This window comes from Ciconia boyciana, chromosome 23, assembly GCF_034638445.1.
Source record: "Ciconia boyciana chromosome 23, ASM3463844v1, whole genome shotgun sequence".
Classification (NCBI taxonomy): domain Eukaryota; kingdom Metazoa; phylum Chordata; class Aves; order Ciconiiformes; family Ciconiidae; genus Ciconia; species Ciconia boyciana.
In genome coordinates this window covers 6,149,189-6,160,649 of record NC_132956.1, presented here as the reverse complement: position 1 = coordinate 6,160,649, position 11,461 = coordinate 6,149,189, and the positions used below count along the sequence as shown (strand labels likewise).

The following is an 11,461-nucleotide window of genomic DNA, read 5'->3' as shown; positions in this document are numbered from 1 at the left end:
TAGAGTAACAAAATGATTTATTCTCATTTCCTCTTATTGTAGAGATCAGTTATGTACAGAAACTGTAAAAAAACCTCAGGAGCCTTCTAAGAAGAGCAATTACAGATGCTGCTGGAAAATAAAATCACAGGTACTGGAAGGAACCGAGAGTCAGTTCGCTTTGATTGGGGGGGAATGAGCCTTTGAGGAAGTCTCTCTCCTTTTCAAATATCCTTGATGACCTCTTCAAGCTCCTCTTTTGTGTACATGTGGAACTTCATCCCGGGCTCCACTGTGGCAAGCTGAAAGAGAAGGAGCAAGGGGTTAAGTGTGCCTGCGTATGTGAAGTGACAGCGTGGGGCAGGGAACAGAGAGCAGCCGCAGCAGACAGAGCAGCTGTTCCTTCTCGGCTGCCTGATCTGCCAGCCCAGCAAGATCATTCCACCCCGTAACATGCTCTTTGATTCCCTAAAATAGCTGCCTGCCGCAGAAATAGCTTTTAATTGACTCAGTCTCCTCATAGTAGCAGCAGCAGGGAATGTCTATTGGGAACAGACAGGCTCTGCTTCTGCTTGCTGGGGAAAAAGACCCCGTTAACACGAGCCCTTCGTCAAACACTCCTCCGAGAGGCGCGGCTCTTGCTGCAGTTCAGTGTGGCCCTCAGCAGAAGGGCCTCCTCTTCTCCAGTAACCAACCCAGGGTACAAATCCTGGCTCGTTACATGCCTTAAGAGAACCAAGATAGCAAAACACTCAAAAGGGGACTGAGGGTTAGCTCTGGGAAACTGAGGCAAGGGCAAACTGGCATTTTGATTGCCAAACACCGACAATAAGCAAGCCACAGCACACCTTGCGGCTGCCTGGTGCCCTGTACAAGCAGGCCAAAGAGATCTCTTCCAAGGCAAAGCCCACGGGACAAAGCTGGGGGACAACATACTCCACCCTGCCCCTTTGCCAGGAGCAGAGGGAGGCAGCGTCCAGGGCAGACAGCCGAGACATTTCACGGGGCGAGCCCCAGAACAAGAGATACTTGAAGAATGACAAGACTGGAAGAGGAATGTAAACGGGACTTTCGTTCACACCTAACTCACGGCATGAGAACCCAAAATACAGACAGCTGCCGTGGGCGGGCAAGGCAGAAAGCTGCAGGAGCTAGCTGGGATGCTCCAGACCTCGCTCGCAGGCACCCCCCAGCACCGGGCACGTATCTTTACTCCTAAGGGATCAAAGTGTTTGGTTGCAATAGGCTGAAGGAAAGCTGGAAAGGGTCCTGGCAAATCCCAGAGCTCTTGCTAGGCTTCTCTGCTTGCAAGGTCACCCATAAAACAGCATGAGATGGTCGGACATGCTTTTGGGGTAGAGGGAGCATAGCCATAAGCCTTTTTCAAGGAGAAATGTCCCAAACACTCAGCCTGAGAGCCCCTGACAGCCCAGGTTTTATCTGGCGTTCTCAGACAAGTCAGAGACACTTGCAGATGCCACTTTAGGCCCCTCAAACCACCTGTATGGGCGTTGGCCTGATGCTGGACCCCAATGGACTTGGCAACACACATACATAGACCCTGAAACCCAAAACAAGTACTCAGAGACACCAACTACTCCGCTTTTCCACGTCTGCTCGAACCTGTGCCTCACCTTCTCCCTACAAAGAAAAGCTTTAATCAACTATTCCCTTACAGGCTCCACAGGGAAGTAATTAATTTAAAACCATAACATTGTTTAAGGCTCCTGACCTTTGCCGCCAATGGATTTAACTCTTCCATGACCACACTTCGCCCCTTCTCTTTGCTGCTAGATGGAAAATCCCATACAAGAGGGGGAAGTGGCTAGAGTAAATAAACCGGATCACCACATACTTCTAAAAGGCTAGAAAGCAAAGCAGCTACTTCAGGTAGAAGATCTTCAGCCAGAAGGGTGACTCGAGTCAATAGAGACCTTTTAATCCTCAGCACATTCTTCTCATACTTAACCCTGATATGATTCCTCAACACGTTCAGAGCTTTGCCAAGCACAGTTAAGCCCTGTTAAACGGGGACATGACATAAGGATACTGTACACGCTCCTCTGCCTTAATTTCTTCGCACTGTACTGTGGATCTTCCAGAAGAGACCTGAAGCTGATCAAGAGAGAACTGATCAGTGCAGGTTGGGAGTGCATCTGGAAAAGCAGATTTCAGCTGGCCGGCATCATTTTGGACAGAGCGTCTAAGTTTTCAGCGTGCTGTTGGCACCTTCCCCCCCAAAGGAAGGTGGTTAATCATGTCAGGAAGGGCGCCTGGCAGCAGTATTTCATTTAAAAAATGGGGTGCACACTTTTAGGTTGTTTGGGAAACAGGTTCCCAGTGCTCAGAGGAAAGGAATGGGAGAACGGCAGGAGGAGAGCAGCTCAGGAGTCGGAACGACATGATTTGAAAAGGTCTAGTGTCTCATAACCCGCCAGAAATAGAAGCACACTCTATACGCCAGCCTTGCTCATCATCTATCCATTATCACTAACAAACTGGAAGGGTTTTTACCTTTGCTACCTAAAAAGGAGCATTACAAGTCTAACGAGCAGGGTTCAGGGGGACAGGTACCATTACATTTGTGGGGATCTCCAAGAGCACCGCATGCTCGGGGCAAGCTGAGCTCCGCCGCTTGCGGGCAAAAGCCGGAGGTTAGAGGAGCACACTCGTTCCTGGAGGCTTCACCTCTTTGGTCCTCCTGTCCAACAGATTTTTGGCACCGACCCAAGACTGAATATAGCAAGTCCAGAAGCTGTATAATTTTCATTCCTTCTAATATTACAAGTACCAGGGAAAAAAAGAATGGCTAAACCCAGGGGAAGAAAAAGCGATCCGGTTGGCACGACAGGTTCCTGCTGGCTGACTTGGCCTGTGTAAGGTCAGCAGGGGCTCCAGCCCACGTCCAGGGAGCCCCACGAGAATTGCTTCTGCCAGCACTCGTGGATTAGCCAGGCAAATGGGCCAGGCTGCACACCTCTAGAAGTCAAAAGAAATCTCCAACCTTTCCAACATGCCACAACGGGCAGCTTGAAAGCACAAGAACATCTGCAGCCAGGCAGCCGTTGGCTTGGGAAGTCCTGAACTGCTCCACCAACTCATTCCTTGCTCTAGAAGCAGAGGCAACCCTTCTCTCCAGAAAGGAAGTGGGCAGCTTTCTCACCTGGACCTTTAAAATGCAAGACACTACTGAGACACTCACTACACAGCCAGCAGGATTTACACCGAGGAAGCACAGGCTACAGGCAGCGCAGACCTCTGCTCCACGCCAAGCGCCGCAAGCCACAATCGCACACTGCGAACGGAGTCGCGGTTACCTCAATGTTGGTTGCATTCAGTTTCTCCTCCATAACTTGTTTCAGGATGACGAGGGAAGATTTGATTGCTTCTTTCAGCGTCATTGACTGTAAAACAAATCACTCATTAATGGCATTGTTGACGCTCAAGCAAGTACTTGTACGTTACCCCTTTGACTGCGAAAGTGTGCTGCTCTCCCTCCCGCTCTTCTCAAATCCTTTAAGCTATCACTGGCAGCAAATTTAAAAGCTTATCAAGTTATCTACAGCATCAACAAGAGATCAAAGCCCACTGTCCAGGCAGGACAGCGACAATTGCAAGGATGGCGACTTTCTGTTTCCGTATAACTTTTTACAAAGGTTAAGAACTGTTAATCTGGGCACATAAACCTTACTGTCAGGACTGGGACACGAGGGTCCATTTCCCCTCACCAGTTACTGTCTATCAAGCAGTTCCCCCCAACAAGCTCCAGTGGGAGCTCCAAAAAGCCAGACTCCCTCTTGGCAGAAGCCTTCATGCTTTAATCACGTAAATCCCTGTATGAGGGGGAACTAGAGCCAGAGCAACATTCAGAGAGTGACAATAGCTGTGTTTGCAGTAACTTTGCACTTGGAAGATGGTTAACAAGCCGTGGAGCCCAGAACTTGGACAATTCTGCTAATGAACAAATTAGGTTATTGAGTCTTAGGCTGGAAGTCTTCACAGCAATCAACACCATCAATCGTGCTTTTCATTACAGCATTTGGTTTCGTACCACACAAAATGGGCACCTCCCTCCTCACGGAGGGAAAAAAGTTTCTATTTGATATTAAATAGGACCGGTACTTGCAGCGTAAAAGCCATTAATTTCACTGGCTTAACAGATGCAGTGAAACGAAGCCGCTTGCTTTAGCTCCTTACGCTTCAGGCTGCATCCATACCGAGCCCCGATGCCGACCGGCAGCATTCGTACAGCAGTTCTTTTATTTATAGAGTACTTCCTGACATGGTCTTAATTATCACCCGCTAGAGGCAGAGACCGGCATCTCAGACGCCAGTCTCGTGTTCCAGCTGCAGCCCAGGGGGAAGCTGCTGGTGGTGGAACTCCTCGCCGCAGAGCTCCTCATCCAGCAGCTCAGCACTGACACCTCATCACGGGATCAACGGCCAAGGACCAAGTCCCACCCTGAGAAGCTCACGCACCTCCTCTATAGCGCAAGAAGAGTCTTATGAATCACTCATTGGGAAGGAAACTTGCGGATCCTTGTAGGTCGGGAGGTACCTCTAACTTGTGAGATGTCAACCCCAATCCAGCCTTTTACCTTATGGTAAACCTCTTGCAGGGAGCTCTGTGCGCCTTCCGAGGCGGAACCGATTGCTCTGGCATCGCACTGAACAAACGTCCCCGACGGGTCCATGTGAAACCTGCAGGAACACGGGTGAGAGTGTGAACAGCCGCTGCACCCCCATCCCACGCCGTGGCACCCCAAGGGCTTTCCCACCAGACCCACAGCGCTCCCCAGAGCTCCCTGCACGCCTCAAGAGCTGGGGAAGAACAAGGGCTCCTCAAGAGCGATAGCTTGTCTGCTATCGATAGCTCTGCTGACGTGGGGCAGAGCTCGCAGCAGCCCCTCGCTGCATCCAGCCTCCTCCCTTACGCCCAGCGGCCTCGAGGGACTGCTGCAATTAGCGCAGCACCGGGTCTCTCCTCCTGGCATGCAGGGGAGGAGACCAAGGTTTGAGGAGTGCCAGAGTCACCTGCAGACCCACGCTGGGCTGGTAAGCTAGGAGAGCTATACACTCCTGACACTGCCCTCCATACTCAGAGCAGAATCATTTTCCTTTTTATTTCCCCCCCCCCCCCTTTTTTTTTTTAAAAAAAACAGCAAGTTTTCACTCCTGCTCCTGGGAGGGAGACCATGGGGACACATTATTGGGCTGGCTCTGCTGAGCCATTCCCACCTCCGCTGAGTGTTTGAAGCACACAAGTTCAGGTTACAAGCACTCCACCACCTCCCCAAGGAATGTTACAGCAGGCTCCACATATTATGTTACCAGTGGCTCTGCTAGTCCTTTAGGGAAAGGTAAGAATAAACTCGGGACGAGGAGAGCTTTAACACCTCCCTCCTGCCCAGGAAGCCACGTTAAAAAAAGCAGGGATTCGGTGAAGACACGGCATTCTATTCAACCCTGAACAAGCAGCCAGTGCTCAGGCTGCTGCAACCTGTGCTTTGAAAGGAAGGGTTTAAAAGCATTAACAAACATATCAGGTACATAATGGGATAAACCCCAAGCGTTTGGCTTAAGTAAAATCCCAGAATCAAGTCATTAAAATGTCCTGGGAAGTTTCAGCAGAGGTTTTGTCTCTTGCCAGAGCCGGCCTGGATTAAGAGAGCCAAACTTACAGCTGGGGTCCCTTCTCATCAACTCCTCCAAAAAGCAGCGCGACACCAAACGGACGAGACTGCAACAGAAAGGAGCCAACAGGTTAGGCAAGGCCGAGGGGCAAAGTCAGAGGGGAGCCAACAGCACCTCCCCAGAGCACCCCCAGCTCCGCACCATCGCCCCTGGGTCTGCATCCTCCTCCCCAAACTGCAGCGCCAGGTTGGACACGGCCTGTGTCACGCTCTCCACTGTCATGGTTTCGTTGTAGGTGAACCAGTGATTCTGCAGAAAAAAAAATATTCAAATTATCACCCTGTTCCCAAAATACAACAATCCTGGATTGTTCACGTGGCAGGCTGGAGTGATGCCCTGCGTAGCCACAAAGACAACTTCCCTCCAGCCCTTCCGGGCAGGCTGCCGGCACCCGGGGCACAGCCAATCCAGCCACAAGAGGGAAGCACCAGGAAGAGAGCGGGAAGTGCAGAACAAGCTGGGAAGTTTGTGCAGGGATCCCCCCAAAACCTTGGGATACCAACAGAGAAAATGCAAGGCCAGAGCACTTTATCCCAGTATCCGTTTCTGAAGCGATGGGGTTATCTGGTTCTCCAGAGGCAGGAGGAGGGCTGACATGCAGGAAAATTCCACAGAAAAAGTCTTTACTACAGCGTAGAGATTTGTACCTGGGGCCTCCGAGTACCTGAGGCGTCGAGGAAATTTAAGGGGTCAAAAATATAACCAATCTTTTGTCAAAACAAAGGTAGACAGAGCCCCACACATTCACTGGAGCACATCTGCCAGTGCTAAGAGACCACTGGAGAACCTGCCACAAGATTCCCACCAAATGTGCAATACTAAAGAAAAAAAATACAGGGGACACTCCACTTGTTTGTTCTGCAAAAGCCCCGTGAGGGAAGCTACGCTCCCCACAAGCCTCCCACTCCACACCGGCTCCTTCGCTGTAACAATCTTCCCATGCCAGAGACTTCCGAGATGCCCCCCGAGACTAGTGCTGCTGTTTTAAGAAGAGAAATGTCAAGTCTTACCTGAGTCTCCACTCTTGCTTTATCAATTAAAGTCTTTGCATCAGCTATTAAGCCACTCATGGCGCACCCTGGAATCAGAGAGGGAAAACGCGAGTCATTTCACCGATTATTTGCAATACGCTCTTCCCCCAGACTTCCCAAAGCCCACGGTGAAATACAAAAGGCTGCAGGGTGGAGAGGGTCCCTGCGCAGGAGCACACAGCAGTGCCGCGCCGCAGCTTGCTAGAAAGGAAGGACGATGGGGTCGAAATAGGTTTGCTCAAGAGCAAGGATGGACACCCAGCTGAAGGGCTGGTCCATAACCGAGTTCTCCCAGTCATGCCTCCCACCCACCCCAAATCTGGATCGATTAAAGGAGCCACATTTGAGGCCTTCCAAGAGAAGCTAACCGATAGAAATGCAACCTGCTTGGAAGGGGAACTCATTCATCCCCTCCATGGGGAGGGCTGGCTAACCCATAGCTGAGGGGGATGCAGCAGGAGCCTCCAGGACAGATCCTGCTCCAGGAAGAGAGGGGCTGTGTCACAAGCACATGGGAGGAGGAAATTAGACTCTTCAAGAGCTCCTTCCATGACCCATGTCATCAGCAACATGGGTATTTTGGAGGTCTCCTGCTTTTCAAGGCGACATATTTGGTAATGAGCCTGTCGCGGGCCCCCTCACGGTGCAGGAGGCTGCTGCGAGCAGGGGTACAGGCTCACATTAGTGCTCCGAGAGAAACTGGCCTCGAGTCAAGCCTTTTGCAGTAACTCCCTGCCCTCCCAGATCTAAATTTGGGATGAGCTTTCATGAGGGAGGTCACTGAGGCGGGGGCGGGGGGTGCTTCAGCTGCCTCTTCCTGCTCCTGTAACTATGTCCTGCTGGCCTGGAGCCTGGAAAACCAGTGACCAGGACCTGGTGTTCACTGGGAGGGATGAGCGTTCCTGCTCGGCTCGGCAGGGCTGCCTGCAGGGAAGGCTAGGCCTGAAACGCAGCTTCTGAAACTCCCAGGGGACAGAGTCTTATTTTATATATATTTTTTTAATATATATACATGCAAAACTTGAGGGATGCTCCCAGGGCTCTACCAGAGGGGCACCCAAAGCTCACTTCTTTCTCCTTACCTATGTGGGAATCGATTTCTACAATCTTCTCGATGCTGCTGGGTTCCATGAGCGGGGAGGTAATCCTCTTCTCCACAGCCAGGCAGACGCCCTCCGAGGTCTGGATCCCGATGGCCGTGGAACCAAGCTGAAAGCCACCGCACAGTTACCACCACCGCACCCGACACAGGGTCTAGCCACGACAGCTCGTGAAAATATAAATGGTGCCGTGCTGATTTTGACTTGTGTTATTTGTAGGCATTTTGTTTTGGAGACAATCGCATCACCAACGCAGAAACCCACCCGCCAGACTCTATGGCTTTGCACACCGAATTTTAAACGTTACAACTTGAACTAGGAAACTGGAAAGGTTAAACCCATGCTACTTCCCAGCTGATTAGTTCCTCAGAACCCAGCGGGGCTGCTGCAAATCATTAATCTCTTCCCTGAGCACCATCAATTTTTACAGCTTAAAGCCTTATGAATTTAAAAGGCCTTGTGAATACTCTGTTGCAAGACAGAAATTAAATTTTAAAGCAAGAGAGGAGGATTTCACATAATGGCCTTAATTCTGACTGCATCTGTACTTCTGGCTTAGGCATTTTTCTTTCCATTAGCTCTTTTTCTCCCAAGTGTCCTTGTATCCACAAAATTTACAACGGAAACGAGAGCATTTTGCGCACGTACCGTTTTCCAGGCAGCAGTTAATCACCCGCAGCAAGTTTTAGCCTGGTCTTGCAGGACACCACAGTGTCACCACGGCCACGAGCACAGCCGAGGGGGGGGGGGTCAGATCTCAAGAGCTCCTGGCAGCCCCTATCTTGCTCCCAGCGCTCGCAGCTTTTCCATGCTGGGCAGTTTACTGGAACAACTGTACCAGCTGCAGTGTGGAGATGCTGACTCTGAATACCCAAATCGGGCTACACGGTATAATTTTAGCAGCTTCCCCAGGTAGCTATGCCCATAACCACAGGCCTGGCAGAGGGGAATCTCCCCGTTGCAGGCACACATGGTTTTAGACGCTGCCCAACACTCCTGTCCTTTAAGCGCGCAGCCTGCCACAGCTGCGCACAGCCCCCAAGGGAAGAAGGGACAACTGATGTAATTTCAGATGTAGTTTTGTTAATGAAGCTACAGCGCACGAATAAAGACTCCTCCTACACCCCTAACGCAGGGGCACCACACGTAACGTGTCGCCAGAGCCACCCGAGCTGCAGCAACGTTGCTGGTAAGCTTATGGGCTGATCTGGAAAAAAGGGAAGGCTTCCGTACGATTGCTACTCTAGCAGATGTATTTGTAATTATAGAGTCAGCATGGTGACTGACATCCTTCTGAGAGTTTTTACTTCCCAAGGCCTTAATAACATTATTACTTTTTGCCTCCTCATTTAAGTAGTGCTTCAACAGGCTAAAGCAGTACAGGGAAGATAAAGGCAGCACCCTCCTCTTCCCCAGTCCAAACACAAGCCTGCTCAGAGCTTCTTCGCTTCATCACTTCACCAGTTTCCCCCAAGTTTAAATTTATTCCCGGTCAACGCCCACATTCTCAGAAACAAGAACATTTATCAATTAAGAACACCGAACGCCCCAGAAAGGCCATTCGGCTCTGCAGAGGTAGGTCAGTTTGCTCGTAACAACCTTTACCTTCAGGTTTTAAAACTCACCTAAGCAAACAGTGACCCACTCCAAGCTGCAACAGCAGCAATCTAAGAAAAGGAAAGTTGACCTAGCAAGAGTCAAGTTGCCACTTTGGGGTGGTTTTTTTTAAGGGACTCCATCTATTTTAAAGCCCATGGACCAGAAGGGAAACACTACGTTAGCTCAGGGAGGCAAAGAGAAAGCAGAGCACTCCTCTGCTCTTAGACAAGTGCTTATGGACATGAAGTGCACGACGCGCTGGCAGCGTGAACTTCTGCAGGCAGAGCCACGGCGTCCAGGACATCTCGCTTCAACGTTAGCTTTTAGTAGGTTTGATCTGGGGATTAGCATCTTCGGATTGTGTTTAGTTTGGGGGTAAATCGGTTGGTAGGAGACAGGGAGGGGAACGTTCCCCTGCATTTGGGGGAAATCAACAGCGTTCGATTCTTGATGACCCACAAAAGAGCAGAGCTGCAGGAGGTTTGGCTGGATGGAAGGAATCGAACGCCGGCACACAGCTCTCCTACTACAAACCGTAAGTGAAAGGCTGGCAAAGAGCTGCCAGAGCAGTTGCACGCAGGAGCAGCACCTATGGAGAAAGGCAGCAGCTCCCGCTCAGCACTGCGTACTGCCCCGGGAGCCGGCCAAACCCTGCAGAGCGAGGCCAGAGCCCGAACGAACAGAATCTGCCTGGGTTTTCTCCTGACCAAACCCAGGTTTTGGGTTTTAAAAAGCCCTTAACGTCACAGTTTGGCAACCAGATGGAACCGACGGTACCTTTATGGCCTCGATGGCATACTCCACTTGGAACAGCCTCCCCTCCGGAGAAAAAGTGTTCACACCCCTGCAAGAACAACATCAGAGACAGCGTAAAGGGCAGGAAACTGAAGGCTGACAAGAAACGCAGTTCCTTATTCAAGAGCGATGGCGGGAAGGGCGATGCCAGCTGGGCACAGGTAACACAGGAGGGGCGGCTGGAACATGTCACGGCTTTGCTGGAGCCCGTCACCTCCATGGCAGAGCCTCACAGGGCCTGGATTCAGGGTGATGACAGAGAAAGAGAACAAAAGCAAGGCCAGCAGGTCTAGTTACAGTCAGGAGGTTTGTTTTCTTGGCACACTTTACCCTGTGGATGCTGGAAGCACGTGGCCTTCAGACTCCAAACAGCCTGCCTTCTCTCAGCACCAGGAGACAGCAGGATTTTGTTTTACCAGTGCAGGCCCCTTCCTTCCTCTGGATACCCCATCATCCCATCCCCGCCCTCCCCACCGCTCCTCCCATCCCATCGCACAAAGCAGGAGGTGACCCTGCCCTCCCCGCCAGACCCGCTGCATCGGCGGCCAAGGGAAGCGCTGTCCCCGGGGACTCCATCCACACGCAGAACCCTCCACGGGGTTTCTTAAAAGCCACCTGGTTTCGGGAAGCATTTAGCAAGACAAACTACAGCCTCGTGAGACCCCGCACCGGGGGCCTCGGGGCCTTCCAACACGGGAAGCCCCCGGTCACACGGGACATGCCCTCCCTTACCCTGTATTTAACATAACCGGTCTCTCCAAAACCCCAAGAAAACAAAAACAAGGGGAAGAGCCCGCCGCAGGGAGGGGACGGCCGCGAACCGGACGGCGGTATCGCTGCCCGGCGAGGCGGGAACCCGCACGGGCCCGGCACGCAGGGGGACGAGCGGAGACCCTCGGGCAGGGCCCAGCAGGGCTGCGGCCTCCCCGCCAGCTCCTCAGAGCAGCCCCACGGCGGCTGCAGGCGATGGCCTACCCTCAGGGCCTACCGGGATGGGGAAGGTGGTGACCGGCCGCAGGCCCGTGACTCAGCCGCAGGCCGCGGGCGGCGGGGAGAGCGCGGGCGAGGGGTGACGGAGCCGGGCAGGCACTCACCGATCGTACTCGGAGCGTGTGAGGAACATGGCGGCGGCGGGGGGCGCGGGGGGACGCGGGGGGAAACGGGCGGCGGAGGCGGGATCGCCGCTCTGCCCTCGCCGGGTTCTTCTCCGCCGCTTCCTGCCAGCGGGCCCACACCGCGCAGGCGCCACCCCACCCCTTCACT

The 11,461-nt window shown here is 52.3% G+C and overlaps 1 protein-coding gene across 1 annotated transcript; it reads right to left on the bottom strand.

Annotated features, from left to right (window-relative positions):
• PSMA5 (proteasome 20S subunit alpha 5) lies at nt 1-11,451 on the bottom strand. The gene is made up of 9 exons (XM_072844868.1): nt 11,293-11,451; nt 10,181-10,247; nt 7,787-7,913; nt 6,684-6,751; nt 5,815-5,922; nt 5,661-5,719; nt 4,578-4,680; nt 3,297-3,383; nt 1-281 (listed from the first exon to the last, which is right to left on the bottom strand). The coding sequence occupies exons 1-9, from the start codon at nt 11,319-11,321 to the stop codon at nt 204-206; spliced, it is 726 nt and encodes a 241-aa protein (XP_072700969.1). The 5' UTR covers nt 11,322-11,451; the 3' UTR covers nt 1-203.
• Nucleotides 11,452-11,461: the final 10 nt, after the last annotated feature.